General features: G+C 37.6%; 1 protein-coding gene and 1 non-coding gene across 2 annotated transcripts; both read right to left on the bottom strand.

Annotated features, from left to right (window-relative positions):
• Positions 1–198: 198 nt before the first annotated feature.
• Positions 199–4,698, bottom strand: LOC110766674 (protein NLP6-like). The gene is made up of 5 exons (XM_021970039.2): positions 4,210–4,698; positions 2,931–3,502; positions 2,691–2,738; positions 1,621–2,560; positions 199–1,472 (listed from the first exon to the last, which is right to left on the bottom strand). The coding sequence occupies exons 1-5, from the start codon at positions 4,496–4,498 to the stop codon at positions 349–351; spliced, it is 2,973 nt and encodes a 990-aa protein (XP_021825731.2). The 5' UTR covers positions 4,499–4,698; the 3' UTR covers positions 199–348.
• A 10,045-nt stretch (positions 4,699–14,743) lies between these two features.
• On the bottom strand, positions 14,744–14,815 carry TRNAY-GUA (transfer RNA tyrosine (anticodon GUA)). The gene has a single exon. It is a non-coding gene; the product is annotated as a tRNA-Tyr (tRNA).
• Between the last annotated feature and the right edge of the window lie 5,183 nt (positions 14,816–19,998).

The following is a 19,998-nucleotide window of genomic DNA, read 5'->3' as shown; positions in this document are numbered from 1 at the left end:
CCTTAACCACTTGACGTACAAGTCTCTCGCATTTTGTGGTGGTAGAGAGTAGCTAATGCTCCAAGCTCTTATAAACGGTACTTCAGACAGCTGCAATGTTGAGGCTAAAGGAGGTAACATCAGAAGGAAAATGCTTGCATGTCAATCTGATTAACATGTGTGTAGATATTTTTCTTTCCAACTGTAACAAATAACACATTGAAATCGAGGCAATGAGGGGGCAAAACTGAAGCAACCTCAAAGAATCAATACCTACACTTTGTCAGACAAAAAAAATAGAAAAGAAAAAGTACTTATATCTTCACTTAAACTAAGTTACTAAACATATTTACAATTTAATCCTGATTCCTACATGCTCCCGCAAGAGCTTCCAAAATTGGACATAATGTCATGAACCGAGAGTCGGATCATATTTCTGCCTAATGATCTACAAATTTCCATAAACTCCTGCAGGTCTACATCACAGGCTATCAGAACCCACTCCAGGTCATCATCCATATATTTGATATCAAATGTGCCCATTTCCAGTTTTAATCTCTTTGCCACTTCATCTTTCAGCTCCACAATACCAGAACTCATAGATATACGAAACCGAATAATATCTTCTTTATACGTAGCCTTTATGGTCACACTCTTCATTTCTTGCCTAGCTATGATATGTGGCATTGTGTTGGATGGCTTTAGAGCGGAATCAGAACATGGGGGGTTTGTGCAACAAGCTTCTGGAACTTGCTCGTCCACCATGGCGTCTGCTTGAGGACACAGATTTTTCAAATCTTTTGAACTTCCAGCATCCTCTATTAGCATTCCTCTACATGGTTCTTCGGGATCTGTCATCAGGACAGCATCGGGTATTGAGCATGCAACTGATAAATTCAGTTCCTTTGGTGGTCGAACTGCTGATTCAGGGAAGCCATTCACTTCGATGCATTGACCATGGATGGAAGAAACAAAGGTATTGTTTACCAACGCATTTCCATTTGCAGGACTACCTTGGCATGATCCATGAGAAGTAGGGGTACCAGCACTCGCCTCCCTTGAGCTGCTTCCCGTTTTGGATGTGTTTGAGCCTTTACCATCGTCTAGCAGAAACCTGCCATGTTCCAGAAGAAGTTCCTCCTGCAGAATCCCTCCATCTAGCAACTGATTTTCTATCCAAGCCTGCTCCTCTTTTCCTGGTGTAGTAGGGGTGGGTGAGTCTTTCTTTTCACCATGAAGTTCACTGGGTTTAGACCTTGGTGAGCTTTGCTGATTAGACCCATTTAAGATATAAGGCCGAGAAATTGACCCGACAGCACCAGAACGTGGACTTGCAGTAAGAGAAGTTAAACCAAATGCTCCTTCAGCACCTTGGACTGATTCAATTACACGCTGTAGCTTAGAGAGAGAATGGTTGACCTTCTTGATCTTGCGAGATGGCCAGCGGGAGATTCCATGATGCCTACATATGCGCTTCATTGTAGTAGGACAAACTGCAAAGCAAGAATTTCGTTCAGAACAATTTATCTCAATTGCTACTGAAACCAAAAAAACAAGCTTTTTGTAAATAAAGATTTTAGCATTTGTTGAGACAACATGAGCATAATTGTAAGAAACAATATGTTAAGTGCATAAGCATACCTCCAAGGCTCTTAGCAGCATCTTTAAGACTCCCAGCAAAATATTGTTGGAGAACCTCTAGACTAATTGATTTCTCTGCTTTTCCTCGTTTCTTTTCTGATTTCTTTCTTATGTCTTTATTCTCTGGACAAGAAATATTGTTTTCTCCACCCTCATTAACAGCATTGCTCCCATCATTTGCAGGATCAAAGTCCACCATTAACTGTGGCTTTGATGAATCTAGCTGCACCATCTCTTCTCCATTAGGTAAGGTAGGCCCTGGTGGTGTTTCCGCGGAACGGGGTATACGTATACATTCAAGTCTTGACTCAAGTTCCTTGTTTGTAGAAGCTTGAACCATTTCGACAAGCCCTTCCTCTTCAAGTATAATTCCGGAAGCAACCTTGAGACTCTGGAAATGATTCTTTATTATTGCCAATAAGGAGCCCAACAAAGTTTGTTGTTCATAACTGTCTGTGATGCTCGGGGGAAGAAAAAATTCTAGAATGTAATCATCATTTCCAGTATGAGTGCTCTGTAAGCAGATTGCAAAACAGCTGGTTAACTTAAACATGCGTGCGTAGTGTACTAAAGGGTAGTCAGTTTTGCAGAACTGGGTAATGTCTCTGCAGAAGCATGCGTTATGGGACAAAAAAGCCCTCCCAGCAACCCCTTGACCCTTTTGTAAGTGATGCTCAACACAGGCCTCTCGAAAATGCCACATAGGAGCATCGACAATGTAGAATGCCGCATCAGTTGTGGACATGCAAACCTGTTCCATGCAACTACCATCAAAGCTAGTACAGCTCTTCTTCAGGCCACCACCATATGCCAAAACATTGCGATGCATACAAGGAACCCAGGTCTGAGCAAGCGGTAATTTGTGAGTTTCACAAACCACTGTCAGTATCTCCAAGATTTCAGTCAATGCAGTTTGGCGACCTTCATTGCATATTTGAATCTGGTTACAAGAAGTGCCAAGCATATATCTGTGAGAATGGAGGAGGAGGAAATGAAAGAAGAAATCCATATTTACTTTCTTGTGTTCCAAAAGAATACCAAATTAGGCACACATTGTAATTGCAGCTCACCTGCATGCTTGTATGATCCAATATCTCTGAACTTTTCAGACTTACTGCCTGCAGGAGAATTGCAATTTTTTCACTGACAAACCTCTTCGTGTTTGAAGCTCACTCATATAACAGTATTAGTATTCAAATGAAAACAAAAGCCATCAATTTACCAAATAAGTACACTAAGCTTGTTTAAATAAGAGCATGACACAATATGTAATACTAATATATGCTCAGAAAATAAAATAATAAACCAACCTCAAGTGCTTTGCAAACTTTATCAACCTCAGAAGCATAGTTGATCTTCGGAGAAGTCATTATGAGCTCAAGAACACCAACACAGGACCGTCCAGAGGGTTCAAACACGGGCAAAGCTAAGGTTCCCTGAACATTGTAATGCTGAGCATGACCAAGCCGTGGATACTCTTTGATGGAGTAGTATTGAACATTTGGGGTCCATTCTGGCAATTTTTGCTGGAAAACACGGCCAGGGAGCCCAAGCATTCCATCACTCTCTCCATCCACAGAAAACATATACATCAGAGAAGCCATCCTATACTGATGAAGTCCATTAGTATGAGGATCAAGAACAAAGGGTTGCCCTGAAGTTGTGAGCACATACCGACCCCCATTCTTCACTGGTGCCCAAACCTGTGCTAGAACATGTTGGTCAGTCAATTCCTTGAGCTGTCTCAGAGCTTGAGTGATCTTCTCTTTAATTAAGCAATAAGCTTCAGGATTTTCAACAGGATCCAGTCCCAAAGAGGGGGATGTAAGCATTCTTCTGTCCTCATTCTCTCTTGGTATTTCCCTTCCCGGATCAGGAATACCTGCATTTTTGTGATATTATATGAGAGAAAACTCAAATGAGTGAACCTCCTGACTGCTACTCAACAACTGCAAAATGCTAACTGAAGCAATATGTTAAGCCAGCGAAATGTGTTTTCAATTCCAAGGAATTTCAGGCCAAAAAGACAAAAGTTCCCATAAACTTTTTATTTTTTAGATGGTTGACATCAAATTCTAAGAATATTCAAACCAGATAGAATTAAACAAAGATTAATGAACAAGGAGAACTCATTTCAGAGGAACCAAGGTCTCCGAATCCAATTCCTGGCCCAGCAGGAATGTAAACATGCAACCTTTTCAGTATAACAGGGTATAGTCTCTTTAGTTGCAGAGAATTGAGAAACGAGTAAAGGAAACACTTTTTGACCCTTAACTATTCTATTGTTTAATTCTAAGAGTACAATTTTATTGCTCAATACCAAATAAATGTTTAAAGTCAGGAAAAAAAATCTATTTATATAAAAAAAAAATTAAAAAAGGACACGACCGCCTAGCCGCCTAGGCCGATTTTTCGAACACTGCCCAGGAAAGCATTTGTTCAGCTGAGTTCTATGATTATCATAGTGAACATACAAACTTCTAAAACATTTCTGATTCAGAAAAACCAAATTCAATGGTAAGACAGAGAAAACTGATCGACCCAGAAAAGAAAAAAACAAAAGAACACAACCCAATATGAAAAACTCACAGGAACTGAAATGAGGACGGTCAGAAAGAGCTTGATCAACTTGTCCAGCGAGCTTATCATCCTTATCAGCATCACCATCAGGAAAACCCCATAAAGGAGAACAGGGCTGGTCAGTGGACGAGAACAAAGGCGGGGACGTGGGGTTAGAAGGAAAGTGAATCGGATCCAACGGCCAAAAAGCATCGAGGTCAAGATCAAAGTCCATGAGCGCAGCTTCTCTGTCGTCCACTATGTTCTTTGACTTTGGCGGAATGGCTGGAGTTTGGCTTTCGTCTTCTGGCTCGACCATTTTCTGGGAAAGCAGTGATTTTTCTTTCGTTTTCCGGGAAAGTTGTCTCTCTAGGAAAAAAGATTTTGAGAGGAAGAGAAGGATTCAGTAATGGTAATAATCTGCAGGGTCGGTGTGATTCCATGGAATCCATTAGTTGTTTTTTAAGTTTTTTTACAACTTGCAGCTGAGACCGGAGAGTGAATATAGTGTATAAAGTATTCCGGGGAATAATCATCTGTTGCAATCAACTGCCAAATAAGTCTACAACTTGGAACTTGTTTGCTCTCTTCTTTTATTCTTTAATTTTACTATTTGCTTAGGTGTGGTTGCGGTAATATGGCATGACATGTGTGGAATTATGATTTCATTAAAGTAATCCGGCTATAGTTTAGACGTCCATTCTTTATCAAAAATGAATTGTTGATATATCATTTATAATGGGTCGATATTATTTTCGACAACAAAATATATCAACATGTTATCAATACATTTTTGACAATATTGCATATAGAATTTATGTCTAAGAGAATCTTACTTGCAATCTGGGATACATTCCTTTGTGTTTATAGCACTTGTCACATAACATGGTCGCATAATAAGTGTTGTGGACAAAGAAATATACTCCTTGTTAGAAATTAGATTTTCTTATAAACCTATATTATAACACGTGTATAATTTTAGAGTTTATAATTTGAGTGAACTTATAGCAGCACATAACATATGCCACATGATATTACCGTAACACATAATAACATGCGAAAGAAGAAAAGGGAACGCAAAAGTAAGTGCCGACAAACTATGAGGCAATTAGAAAAAGGTAATCCCAATTTTTTACCTAAAATTATTGCGCAACCTGCGTCACAGAGTCACTGTTATTGTTTCTTATAACAAAGTGACAGGCTTTTTACAAGAGGCTAATGGGTCACTGCCTCGGGAAGTATCTTAATTAAAGGAGTTGTTAGCTTTTAAAAAATGCTAATTAGCTTGACTAGGTCATGAACTAAGCTTATTTAGTTCTCAACAATGGAATATAATTATATAATTTTTTGATTTTTTTAGTTTTATTATTATATATAAGTGTGAAATAGACATCTGGAAGTTGATGTTGGAATTATAAAATATGGATATCAAGAAACTACTAATACACAGTTGTTTATTTGGACGCCATCGAATAAAATATAAGTAATTTGGATATAATTGGATCCATTAGTGACAATGACAAATCCACTGTATCTATTAAGATAATGATTTACTGAAGCATCAATAATTTAGTGATGCTAATTACCATAATTAATAATTTGGTGACACAAAATCAATACGTTTACTTTTTCTGCAAATAGAAATTACCGATTTTGGTTGGCTTATATGGATCCACATCCACACTTGTACACTTGTCTCCCAACAGCTTCTGTTTGTTTGGTAGCAGGTATAAGCTCCTCTTGTCTTTTGGGGAAATCACGGCTCACAAAGCCGCGTATCTTATCTTTCGTTTGGACCTCAAATTTATTCGGCAATGTTGTGGGATGAGATTTTACCAAACTCAAAAACATCCACACACAAAGTATGCCGCAATTTTTTAGCCAAGGGATTGAACTAAGTTGGATAAAACGACACAATCAACATATGCTTATAAGAAGTTTAGTTCAACTTGTTGTTGTGTATTCATATTCGGTACTTTAGTTGCTTTGTACTTATTTTCTTATCAATAAAATACTATCGCTCTTTAATTGAATTGAGCATACTCAATCAAAGAGAGAGAGAGAGAATAATATCATTGATCAATATGAAGATTTCAAGTCCCATTGTGTTGCTTTTTGTGTGCTCGGCATTGCTGTTCAATGTAGGGTTAGGGAGACAGTAACCCTAATGTTGATCATGAGGCACATCCGAAGGCAGTCTCACGACTTTGGTTCTACCTTGGGCCGCCTTTGACTCCACCGCCACCACCGGCTGGTACAAGTTCCGGCACCGCCAACATGGAAGCCACCAACGCAAGAAGATTATGAAAAGTGTTGGTCATCACTAACTGACATAGACAGATTAGTGGGAGACCTCATTTCTGCACTTTTAACTGGCGATTATAGTCGCATTGGACCAGATTATTGCGCTGCCATCGATGGAATTGATCAGAATTGTTTTGGCGTGATTTTAGACAGTTACGCTGATCAAAGCTCTCCACCCAAGGCGCCTTCCAAAGCTTAATTAGTTATTTCAATTCGTAGATCATATAGATCATCTAGCTAGGTTTCTTTTTAATTGTTTCTTTTATGTTTTAGAATTTTCTTTTTAATTGATCATATAGATCATCTAGCTAGGTAGGTTTTTTTTAATTATTTTATTTTATTGATTTAGAGGCATGTTTACAGCTTGCTCAATTTGCAATGACTAAATACATGTCTTTTTAATTATGTTTATTTTTCATAAATTAGTTAAATGTTGAGTTTTCAATTTTTTACACAATTAATTTTTACCTCCTTCCTCACCCCACCCACCCCCCCCCCCCCCCCCCCCAAAAAAAAGGAAGAAAAACAAATGCAAAAAGGTATATAGAATTTTGTATGCATAAAATTATTACATATACAAGAGAAAAATATAACAGAAACAAAATGAAACACTAAGGAGGATATTTAGGAAAAATGTTGCCGTTAATTATCATAAATAATCACAACTTAATTCATCAGTTTTTATTTACAATAAATAATCTATATCTGCTCGAGTAGGGATGGAATCGGTCGAATCGGGGGTGGGTATGCCATTTCCATCCCCGTCAAGCTTTTTCTCCCATCTCCGCCTTCATACTCGCAATATTCATATAAGGGATTCTCCATCCCCACCTTCATTGAGGAATGGGTTCCCCGACCCGCGAAAAAAAAAAATATAGGACTAGAGCAAGATAATGATTATATATATAATATATATACGTATAAAATAATATAAAAATGTTTACATATTAAATGGAAGTTAACTAAATATATAAATAGTGTGGCTTAAAATTCATATAAATTATATAAATATATAATATAATAATAGGAAATATAAAACTTAGTCGGCACAGTCACTTTAATAGATTATTTATTTGTACTATATTTTATATATATATATAGGATCATGATCGACAATGGTAATATTTCCCCTTCAACTTGGCAATATGATGGGTGGGACGATCTCAAATTAAACTTGTAGAGGAGCCTGGGATATATGCTAGAGATTAGGGGATTTATTGATAGCTTGTGAATCACAACAATAGTAATATTTTCCCTTCAACACCAATATGGGATTATATGCTAGAGATTAGATTACAAAAATATAACAGTTGAACTTTAGATAAACATGAAAATCTGAGAACTTGCACTACTACAAAAATCGAAATAGACGACGGTAATCCACCGTCGTGTATTCGGTTTTTCAACCGTCGTAAAATCGAGCGACGTCTTTTCATGCATAAAACCACGACGGTAAATCCCCGTCGTCTATTATTTTTAAAGACGACGGTTTTTTTATAAAAAGGGTCGTCTATTATATGTAAAGACGACGGTTTTTTTATAAAAAGGGTCGTCTATAATATGTAAAGACGACGGTTTTTTTATAAAAGGGGTCGTCTATTATATGTAAAGACGACGGTTTTTTTATAAAAAGGGTCGTCTATTATATGTAAAGACGACGGTTTTTTTATAAAAGGGGTCGTCTATTATATGTAAAGATGACGGTTTTTTTATAAAAGGGGTCGTCTATTATATGTAAAGACGATGGTTTTTTTATAAAAAGGGTCGTCTATTATATGTAAAGACGACCCTTTTTATATGAAAATGGTCGTATATTATGAATTAAAGACGACCCTTTTCATATAAAAAGGGTCGTCTATTATATGTAAAGACGACGGTTTTTTATAAAAAGGGTCGTCTATTATTAAGTAAAGAACTATGTGTTATTATATCCAAAGACGTCGGTTTTGTTAAAAAGCCATCATCTATTAAATGTGAAGACGACGATTTCTTGAAATATTGTCGTCTATTAACTCTAAAACAACGATTTTTTAGTAAAACCGTCGTTGATTGTATATAAAAAGACGTTATGGTGTTAAAAGAGGTCATTGATAATATATACAGATGACGGTTTTTCCAATAAAACCATCGTTTTATTATCTTTAGTTTTTTGAAGAGTCAATAGTTATTACATAGTCAACCAATCTTTATTCTATTACATACATACTTCCTACCTATAATTAGAAATAACGGAGCTCACAAATTCTACTAATTTGATTTTAACTTCATCAATTTGTTCTTGGGTTGACTTAGCTCTGCCTTCTTGCACATTTTCCAAGTTGTTGGTGTCGGAAAAGGAAAGACCTGCACGAAAGAGACCCCAATACTCTTAAACATAAACTTGTTTAGCAGTAACCTAACCTTAGCAAAAAGATCTATGCAGCTCTAGAATGACAACAGAACACAATTGGCATAATTGGCAAAGTACCTGTTCTTGTGGTGGCACCATAACAAATGAAAAATCAGAGATTCAGAAAATTAACAATGAAATTCCAAAATAATTAAAGTAAACAACAAAAACAAAAAGTATTTTGGACCTGATGATGTTGTCGGTCCAAAAACAAACGGATCTAGTGAGGGATGGGTATGTTTTGCCTCATCTTCTTCGTCAGCTTCTTCTTGATTACGAAGGCCTTGTGGGACGGCTGTGCATATTTATAAAAAACCCAAATGAGAAACTCACTTAAATCCCACGAAATTAGCACAATACATGAACAAACATATATATATATATATATATACACACATATATATATATATATATATATATATATATATATATATATATATATATATATATATATATATAGACCGATTTCCATAAGTCTTTCTAGATCTAGTCGCTGAGTTTGATGAGCGAGTTGAGTGCCTGAGAGCGAGATCTTCTTTGAAGAAAGTGAAGGTCGAGATCTTTCAAATCAAACCTTTCAACCAGCTTTGATTCTCAAATACAGAACCTCCCTCTACATCTTATGGATCTGCGAAGACCTCAATCTCTCAACTCCTTCATTGATATCGATTTTTTGATGATTTTGTAGAGAGTTTCATGAGGGTGTTTTAGAGAGTGCAGGAGGGTTTCAAGGAGGGAGAGATAAGGTTTTCAGAGACGGGGGAAAATCTGAAACTTTGTCGAGCGCGAATTCACTTAAGTAGCCTTTTTTTAGCGTGTTTTAAAAGACGACGCTTGTTAATGAGAGATAAGGTTTTCAAAGACGGGTGAAAATTTGAAAATTTGTCGAGCGCGAATTCACTTAAGCGGCCATTTTTTCGCGTGTTTTAAAAGACGACCCTTTTTATCAAAAACCGTCGTCTTTACTTAATAATAGACGACCCTTTTTATAAAAAAACCGTCGTCTTTGTATATAATAGACGACCCTTTTATAAAAAACCGTCGTCTTTACATATAATAGACGACCCTTTTTATAAAAAACCGTCGTCTTTACATATAATAGACGACCCTTTCATAAAAAAACCGTCGTCTTTACATATAATAGACGACCCTTTCATAAAAAAACCGTCGTCTTTACATATAATAGACGACCCTTTTATAAAAAAACCGTCGTCTTTACATATAATAGACGACCCTTTTTATTTATACTTTCATTAAATACAACATAAGATTTTGTGGTATCCACTAGTGTAAATATTTTAAATTGAAGATCAAATTGAGTCATTGTATTCATATAGGGTCAAGGAGTGTAGCTGTAAAAAATCATCAAAATCGGAGTTAAAATAACCGTTAAATCTTGATTTTTCGTTTATAACCGTCGAAATGTTTTGTCCCATTACTTGATCTCTGATTTATTTTTTTTCCCGATTTTTGGCGTATATGATCACGATGTGTAAACAAACAAGTTTGACGGTTGGATCGTTGAAACTAGTTTCGTAGAATGCGTATGCCATCAAAACAATATATTCACTAACAATTAAGAGTTTATTTATACTTTCATTAAATATAACATAAGATTTTGTGGTATCCACTAGTGTAAATATTTTAAATTGATGATCGAATGTAGTCATTGTATTCATATAGGGTCAAGGAGTGTAGCTGTAAAAATTATCAAAATCAGAATTGAAATAACCTTTAAATCTTGATTTTTCGTTTATAACCGTCGAAATGTTTTGTCCCGTTACTTGATCTTTGATTTATTTATTTTTTCCCGATTTTTAGCGTATATGATCACGATGTGTAAACAAACAAGTTTGACGGTTGGATCATTGAAACTAGTTTCATAGAATGCGTATGCCATCAAAACAATATATTCACTAACAATTAAGAGTTTATTTATACTTTCATTAAACATAACATAAGATTTTGTGGTATCCACTAGTGTAAATATTTTAAATTGACGATCGAAATCAGAGTTGAAATAACCGTTAAATCTTGTTTTTAAAAAACCGTTATCTTTACTTCACAATAGATGACCCTTTTTAAAAACAAACCGTCATCTTTACATATAATAGACGACCCTTTTTTTAAAAACCGTCATCTTTACTTCATAATAGACGACCCTTTTCATATAAAAAGGGTCGTCTTTACTTAATAATAGACGACCCTTTTTATAAAAAACCGTCGTCTTTACATATAATAGACGACCCTTTTATATGAAAAGTGTCGTATTTACTTCATAATAGACGACCCTTTTCATATAAAAAGTGTCGTCTTTACTTAATAATAGACGACCCTTTTTATAAAAAAACTGTCGTCTTTACATAATAGACAACCCTTTTTATATGAAAAGGGTCGTCTTTAATTCATAATAGACGATCATTTTCATATAACAAGGGTCGTCTTTACTTAATAATAGACGACCCTTTTTATAAAAAAACCGTCGTCTTTACATATAATAGACGACCCCTTTATAAAAAAACCGTCGTCTTTACATATAATAGACGACCCTTTTTATAAAAAAACCGTCGTCTTTACATATAATAGACGACCCTTTTATAAAAAAAACCGTCGTCTTTACTTAATAATAGACGACCCTTTTTATAAAAAAAACCGTCGTCTTTACATATAATAGACGACCCTATTATAAAAAAACTGTCGTCTTTACATATAATAGACGACCCTTTCATAAAAAAACCGTCGTCTTTACATATAATAGACGACCCTTTTTATAAAAAAACCGTCGTCTTTACATATAATAGACGACCCTTTTATAAAAAAACCGTCGTCTTTACATATAATAGACGACCCTTTTCATAAAAAGGGTCGTCTTTACATATAATAGACGACCCTTTTATAAAAAAACCGTCGTCTTTACATATAATAGACGGCAGTTCTTTCAAAACAACCATGTCTTTACCAAAAAAAGGACACTTGATTTTTAAAAGACGACGCTTTTCATACCTGCTGTCGTTGTTTTTTGGTCAGATTTTAACTATGAAGAAAAGCTTTTTAATAAGACGACGCTTTTTTATTTGTGTGCGTCGTTATAAAAAAATTCTCAACAGTATCTCAATTTTTTAGTTGTTTAAGTCACTTATCCACGACGGTTTTTTGTTACCGTCGTCTTTTTAAAAACAACGACGGTTTTTTGTTCTTCCGTCGTCTTTTTCTGGTCGTCTTTTGCCCTTTTTGTAGTAGTGTTGTAGCCCAAAATATGTAAAGGGAGATTCTCACTATAGTTATCTTAATTAGTGGAATAAGATATTTTCCAAGCATCTTATGTACTATCATGGCTTCAAGTTAAGAGAATATCACAGAGGGAGTTGCGGAGGGAACAGAGCTGCACAGGGAGATGGGTTATGAAGTCGTAGAGGAAGAGAGTGAATAAGATTGTTGGGAACTAGACATGAAATCAAATTAAAGAAGAGAGATAATCGGAAAAAAAAATAATAATAAATAAATTTCTATTTAAACTCCATACTTTTCTTTGTTCACCCCAATACTTCAATAATTAAGCTCTTAAGTTTTATTATTGTGTAAAAAGACAAAAAAAAGTCATCCAACTTAATACTTAACCCTAGTACATCTATACACACACCCCATACACCCCACCACTCTTCATATTAAGTTTTAGAAAAACATAAACTCCTCTACACACCATATTGTCAGATTACTATTCTCTTTCAATCCAAGAAACCAACTACACTCTCATTGTCTTTTTATCTCTTTAAGTAATGTAAGGTTGAGATGAACTTAGAGTGGTGAGGGGCAAGATAGCGGGGTGTGGGGTGTGAGGTTGATGAGTTTTTTATTTTTATTTTTCTGTTAAGTGTGTATTTAGAGGTAGTTTGGGAAGATAGTGGGGTTTTCTTAGGAATTGTGAAAATTTGAATTAGAAGTTAAGGTGAACTTAGAATATGGGGTGAATAAAGAAAAATGCGGGGTTTAAATAGAAAAACTCAAAAAACAAAAACAAAAAAGAAAAGAAAAGAAAAAGAATGAGAGAGAGAGGAGTTTTAGAAGTTTGTGTTTAGAGTGCTGCTAAACGAACCCTAAAATTAACTGAGTACACCCTATGATATAAGTATACCCTAATATTTTAATTAAAATATTAAATTAACTAACTACACCCTATTTAACTATCAAAAATACCCCTATACACCTATACACTCTATCACACAACACCTTAATACCAATCCTAAACCAAATTTCTCTTTTTACTTGAATTTGTGCCCTATGTTTATATTTATATTTGTATTGAATTTATAGACACACACATTGAACTTATTATTTGATTTCACAAGTTATATGAAGGAATTTTCATGGGCCCTCAACATATTATTTGGATCTAAACCAGAAAAGCTATAAAGGCATTTCCGATGTTTGTAGCATGTCTGTAGCATACCCACATGGTCATGGATCTCTTCAAATCATCAATATTAAACAACCCAGAAATTGCTCCCTTTGAAGAACAAATTAAAACCAATTTCCAGAGGAAGGTTACAAAACATTGTGGGCAGTGAAGAACAAATCAAGATAGTTTAACCCATTTGATAACAAAATCAAAATGAGATTTACCAATATCAGAGGACCACAACGCCAGTATAATGGTACGACGAGGGCATTGTTGTAACGGTGGAGAAGCGAATGCGACGACGGTGTTAGTGTGATGGTGGAGGAGATGATGTTATGAAGGAGGCGTTGTTATGTCCAGTGGAGGAGATGACAACGGTGTTTGGGGTTTAGGGTTTAGGGTTCATAATTCAATATATCCTTTTTGGTCATTTTATATTAGGGTAAATTAGTAATTCAATAAATAGTTTGTTAGTAAGGTGTACTCAGTTAATTTTAGGGTTCATTTAGCAACACTCTTGTGTTTATTGCCAATAAAGTAATAAATGCAAAGTTAAGTGCATCTTAAATGAATTCTGAACCGTCAGATTGGGATAGATCTAAGGGTTGAAGATGTGTGTAAAAACGTATGGTTTTATGTATGTCCCCCGATCCTGATCAATATATGTGTATATATATATATCGGGGATTCAAATATCATCCCTGTCCCTCCCGAACACCATACGCAATAAATTCCCCGTATCCGTTCCCATACCCATTTTTTACCCTTCATACCCAACCCATTAGGGGTCGTCGAGAGGTTGCCCATCATCCCTATCGAGTGCAAGAGCACAACTTCATCAGAGTTTTGATTTTTGTAAATTTTCCAATGGTCGTCTTTGCTTCTAATTTTTAAATCATACATGCTTTTGGTTACCATGAATTTCATTTTACAACACAATTCAAACAAAATTACGATTGTGATAATAGAAAAAGACTAATTAGTTAAAAGTAGAAGCAAATAGCTTATATATATATATATATATATATATATATATTATTTGAGGGACACCATTTAGGGTCCCCTACTAATTTTTTCTCCAAAGATCAAAATCATATATTTTTTAATTCTACATTCATAGATTATGTAGGATACAATTGGATATCGAACTGGTTTTCGATTTGTCTAAGTTTTTTGCAAGGATGATCTATGAATATAGACTTAAAAAATAGATGGTTTCGATTGTGATAATAGAAAAAGACTAATTAGTTAAAAGTAGAAGCAAATAGCTTATATATATATATATATATATATATATTATTTGAGGGACACCATTTAGGGTCCCCTACTAATTTTTTCCTAAAGATCCAAATCATCTATTTTGTAATTCTACGTTCATAGATTATGTAGGATACAATTGGATATCGAACCGGTTTCCGATTTGTCTAATTTTTTGCAAGGATGATCTATGAATACAGACTTAAAAATTAGATGGAAGGGCCCAACCGGGTTCGAACCGGTGACCTTTTGATCTACAGTCAAATGCTCTACCACTGAGCTACGGACCCAACTGTTGATAATGTTCCCCCGCAAAGAACCAATTTTCACAACTTCTATTCTAAAATAGCCTCCCTTACATTAAAGAGATTGTATGGGACAGTGACTATTATAGAATAAAAATTGTGAAAAAGGGCTATTTTAGCACAAACCCCAAATTAGCAAGCCTATCCAATTATAATGTTAAAAAAAATTATGTACTTCACAGCGCGGTTATGCTACTTTTTATTTATAAGTATAGTATAGCCGAGTGGCTATACTGTTTTTAATTTTATTTTAAGTATAGCCGTGCGAAATTTCTATCTGAAACAGGTATGGGTATCCCTTCTTGTGATTTGGGGGTTATGTGTTAGGTTTGGACTGGGTTCTAATGAACAAGGAGAACTCATTTCAGAGGAACCAAGGTCTCCAAATTCAATTCCTGGCCCAGCAGGAATGTAAAAATGCAACCTTCTCAGTATAACAAGGTATAGTCTCTTTAGTTGCAGAGAATTGAGAAACGAGTAAAGGAAACACTTTTTGACCCTTAACCATTTTGTTGTTTAATTCTAAGAGTACAATTTTATTGCTCAATACCAAATAAATGTTTAAAGTCAGGAAAATAAATCTATTTATATTAATAAATAAAAATTCAAAAAGGACACGACCGCCTAGCCGCCTAGGCCGATTTTTCGAAGACTGCCCCAGGAAAGCATTTGTTCACCTGAGTTCTATGATTATCACAGTGAACATACAAAACTTCTAAACCATTTCTGATTCAGAAAAACCAAATTCAATGGTAAGACAGAGAAAACTGATGGACCCAGAAAAGAAAAAAAAATTAAAAAAAGGACACGACCGCCTAGCCGCCTAGGCCGATTTTTCGAACACTGCCCAGGAAAGCATTTGTTCAGCTGAGTTCTATGATTATCACAGTGAACATACAAACTTCTAAAACATTTCTGATTCAGAAAAACCAAATTCAATGGTAAGACAGAGAAAACTGATCGACCCAGAAAAGAAAAAAACAAAAGAACACAACCCAATATGAAAAACTCAGAGGAACTGAATTGAGGACGGTCAGAAAGAGCTTGATCAACTTGTCCAGCGAACTTATCATCATTATCAGCATCACCATCAGGAAAACCCCATAAAGGAGAACATGGCTGGTCAGTGGACGAGAACAAAGGAGGGGACGTGGGGTTAGAAGGAAAGTGAATCGGATCCAACGGCCAAAAAGCATCAAACTCCATGAGCGCAGCTTCTCTGTCGTCCACTGTAGAAAAGATACTTTTTCATATATGCAATTCACGGGTACAGGCCTTATATACAGGCATAGGAGGTAGGTAAATGGTTTTACAACGGTAGTGCAGTAATTATATCAAACCTAAATGCTGTAATTACAATACAATAAAGCTATAATTAAGATACAATAACAATGTAACGGAAATACTCCTTGAATGGGCATAACTATGATTGAATGTCATGATTGTGGTGGTAACTCCCTAACACTCCCCCGCAAACTTGACGCCGGATAGGTGACAAGGTTGGACACAAGATGCGCAAAACGGGCTGCAGGTAGGCCTTTTGTGAATACATCAGCAAGCTGATCTTGAGATGAAATGAACCGCACTTGATGACTTCCAGCAGTAAGACGTTCACGGATAAAATGATAATCAATAGCAACATGTTTAGTGCGGGAATGAAAGACAGGATTGGCAGCCATGTAGGTTGCAGATAAATTGTCACAATGAAGAAGAACTGGTTTAGAAAGAGAGAAGTGAAGTTCATGAAGAAGACTCTGAATCCAAATTGTATCAGCACAAGCATGGGCAAGTGCACGATATTCGGCCTCCGCACTGGAACGAGATACAGTGCGTTGCTTTTTAGCACTCCAAGATATAAGAGTCTTGCCTAAGAAAACACAATACCCAGTGGTGGAGCGTCGAGTATCGGGACATCCAGCCCAATCAGCATCAGAGTATGCGACAAGAAGAGAGGGGGCAGGAGAAAGGTGAATGGGTAGACCATATCCGAGCGTGCCTTTCAGGTAACGGAGAATGCGTTTGACAGCCTCAAAATGAACATCAGTAGGGGAGCCCATAAATTGAGAGACATGTTGAACGGCATAGGAAATGTCGGGTCGTGTGAAGGTTAAGTATTGCAAGGCACCCACAAGTTGCCGATAAGGAGTGGGATCTGAAAGTGGTGAACCATGAGAGCGTGATAGAGAGGTCTTGGAAGCTGTAGGAGTAGTCGCAGGTTTGCACTCAAGAAGGTTGCTGCGTTTGAGAAGATCAAGAGTGTACTTGTTTTGAGTAAGATGAACTGAATCCGGCAAATAAGAAACTTCAACACCCAGAAAGTAATGCAATCTACCAAGATCCTTGATTTCAAACTCAATGCCCAATCTGTGAATGAATGTACGGAGTTGATTGGAGTCGCTACCTGTAAGAACAATATCATCCACATAAAGTAACAGAATCATCATAGAATGTGCATCTTTGTAAACAAACATGGAAGAGTCAGCTTTGCTATTAACAAAACCAACACGAAGTAGGAATGAGCTAAAGCGATGAAACCAAGCACGAGGGGCCTGTTTGAGACCATAGAGAGCCTTATGAAGCTTGCACACATGGTGAGGGCGACTAGGATCAACAAAACCAGGAGGTTGTTGCATGTAGACTTCTTCAGTAAGAAGGCCATGGAGAAAAGCGTTTTTGACATCCAACTGTCGGAGAGACCAACCAGAAGAGATAGCTAAACTGAGCACAATGCGAACAGTGGTAGGTTTCACAACGGGACTGAAAGTATCAAAGTAGTCCACACCGGGTTGTTGATGGTAACCCTTGGCAACAAGCCTAGCTTTGTGACGTTCAATAGTCCCATCAGAATGGCGTTTTACTCGGAAGACCCATTTACAACCAACTGTATTGAAATGAGGGGATGAGGGAACTAAAGACCAAGTCCCTTGTTTAAGAAGAGCATTGAACTCTTCAACCATAGCATTTTTCCATTCAGGAAAGCGAGAGGCCTGTGTGTAAGAAGTAGGTTCATCATCAGTAGTTAAAAAAGCAGCAAAAGCTTGAGGCAGGGGATAACGGGTGGAGAAATTGGCATGATATTTGGGATTGGGTTTATGTATCCCAGATTTCGAGCGAGTGTGGATCGGGCTGGAGCGTGAGGGTGGTGGTTGAGTAGAAGCAGTAGAAGGTGCAGAGGCAGGGGCTGTGTCCAGCGCTGCCGTTGAGGATAAGGAGGAGGACAGAGGCTCGAGAGCTGGTCCAACGTCTGGAGCAGTCAGGCAAGAAGGGACGTTGTGACTGGCACTGCCGGATGCTGGGAGCAGCATGGCGTGCGATCTGGGGAAGTCGGGGGCAGGGTTGGAGGATGGGATTAGAGGCACGGGATCAGGGGATGGAGGCGTGATGGCTGAGGACGGAGAGAGGGCAAGTGATGAGGTATGAGATGTGGCTTCGGGGTGAGTTAGGTTGGTGGATGAAGGAGGAAAAGGCTCATGGGCTGAAGGCAAAGAGGAGAGGGAGGATTGGGCCGCAGAGAAGGAAGGAGGGTTGGGCTGGGCCGTGGTGTGGGGTTGAGGGGAGGGGCTGGAGCTGGGCTGCTGGAGGTGTGGCTGGGCTCCTGGGGCTGTGGCGTGGGCCGGGTGCACTGTGGGAGGATTTGATGCTGGTGGGGGTAGCGGAGAGAGCAAAGGGTCAGGGTCAATGCCAGCAGGAACAATATCGAAGGTGTGTGATGGAGCCGGGGAGGAAGCAGCAACAGGGACAAAATAATAAAATCTGTCTTCATTGAAAACAACATGCCGAGAAGTGTAAAGGCGACCGGTTGGTGGATGGAAGCATCTATAACCACGATGACGATCACTGTAGCCAACAAAAACACACTCAAGAGACCGAGGTTGTAGTTTGTTAGAAACATAATCACCTAAGAAGGGATAACAAGTAGAACCAAAAACGCGAAGCAAGGAATAAGCAGGAGGATGACCAAATAATTTGTGATACGGAGAGACCCATTGGAGAACAGGAGTGGGTAGTCTATTGATTAAATAAACGGCCGTACAGAAGGCCTCGGCCCATAAATTATGAGGGAATTGGGCAGTAAGAAGGAGGGTGCGACCCATGTCAGCAATATGACGGTGTTTGCGTTCGGCCAAGCCATTTTGTTGAGGGGTATGGGGACACGAGAAACGATGAACAATACCATTTGTAGCACAAAAATGGCGAAACTGAGAGTTGTCAAATTCTTTGCCACCATCACTTTGAAATGTTTTGAGAGAGATGGAAAAATGATTGCGAACATACATGACAAAAGTGGAAAAATGACCAAAGACTTCAGATTTAAGACGCATGGGGAAAATCCAAGAATAACGGGTGAAATCATCAGTGAACAAGACATAGTAACGAAAACCAGAAATTGAAGCAGTGGGAGACATCCAAACATCCGAGTGTATTAAGTCAAAAGGAGCAACAGTAGAGTGTTCTATGGGAGAGAAAGAAAGTCTTATTGATTTTGCCAATGCACAATGTTTACAATGTTCACGTGGTAAACGAAAGGAGGAACCAAGTAAAGATTGAGAAACAAGAGTGCCGAGCACTTTATTGGAGGGATGTCCAAGACGGTGATGCCAGAGAGACGAGGACGAGACAACGGTGGTAAGAGCAGTTGGAGAGGTAGGCAAGAGCTGGGGAAAGATAGGATAAAGACCATCTTTACATGGGCCCTGAAATAGAACAACACCAGTTTTCAAGTCACGAATAATATAACCCCATGGAAAGAAAGTAATACTGACAAGGGAATCCTGAGTAAACTGAGCAATGGATAAGAGATTTTTACGAAGAGAAGGAACACGAAGAACGTCGAAAAGACGAAACAAAAAATTGCCAGAAGAAAATGAAACGTTACCAGAATGAGTAATGGGAAGGGAGTCACCATTACCAAAGACAACTTGATCATGAGGGGAAATAGTGGCGGAGGAAACGTTGGTGGAGCGACGGGCATCATTGGTCATGTGATTGGTCGCACCGGAATCCAAGTACCAATTAGGATCAGATGAGGCAGCAACATGCATGCCGGCGAAAGCACGGGACTGAGGGCACTGAGAAGCAATGTGACCATACTGGCTGCAAGTCCAACACTGGACAGGGGAACGAGTAGCAGGAGACGGACCCAAAAGGCCAGAAGAGTTCTGATTAGG

The sequence above is a fragment of the Prunus avium genome, chromosome 5, assembly GCF_965620075.1.
Source record: "Prunus avium chromosome 5, drPruAviu1.hap1.1, whole genome shotgun sequence".
Taxonomy (NCBI): domain Eukaryota; kingdom Viridiplantae; phylum Streptophyta; class Magnoliopsida; order Rosales; family Rosaceae; genus Prunus; species Prunus avium.
The sequence above is the reverse complement of the archived record's forward strand: the minus strand, read 5'-3'. Positions and strand labels throughout refer to the sequence as shown.

Excerpts from the sequence above, each read along its gene's own strand:
- LOC110766674 (XM_021970039.2), bottom strand. The coding sequence starts at position 4,498 with ATGGTCGAGCCAGAAGACGAAAGCCAAACTCCAGCCATTCCGCCAAAG. Across the intron at positions 2,739-2,930 it reads AAGTTTGCAAAGCACTTGAG|GCAGTAAGTCTGAAAAGTTC; the intron begins GTTGGTTTATTA and ends ATTCTCCTGCAG. Across the intron at positions 2,561-2,690 it reads TGGATCATACAAGCATGCAG|ATTCAAATATGCAATGAAGG; the intron begins GTGAGCTGCAAT and ends TCTTGTAACCAG.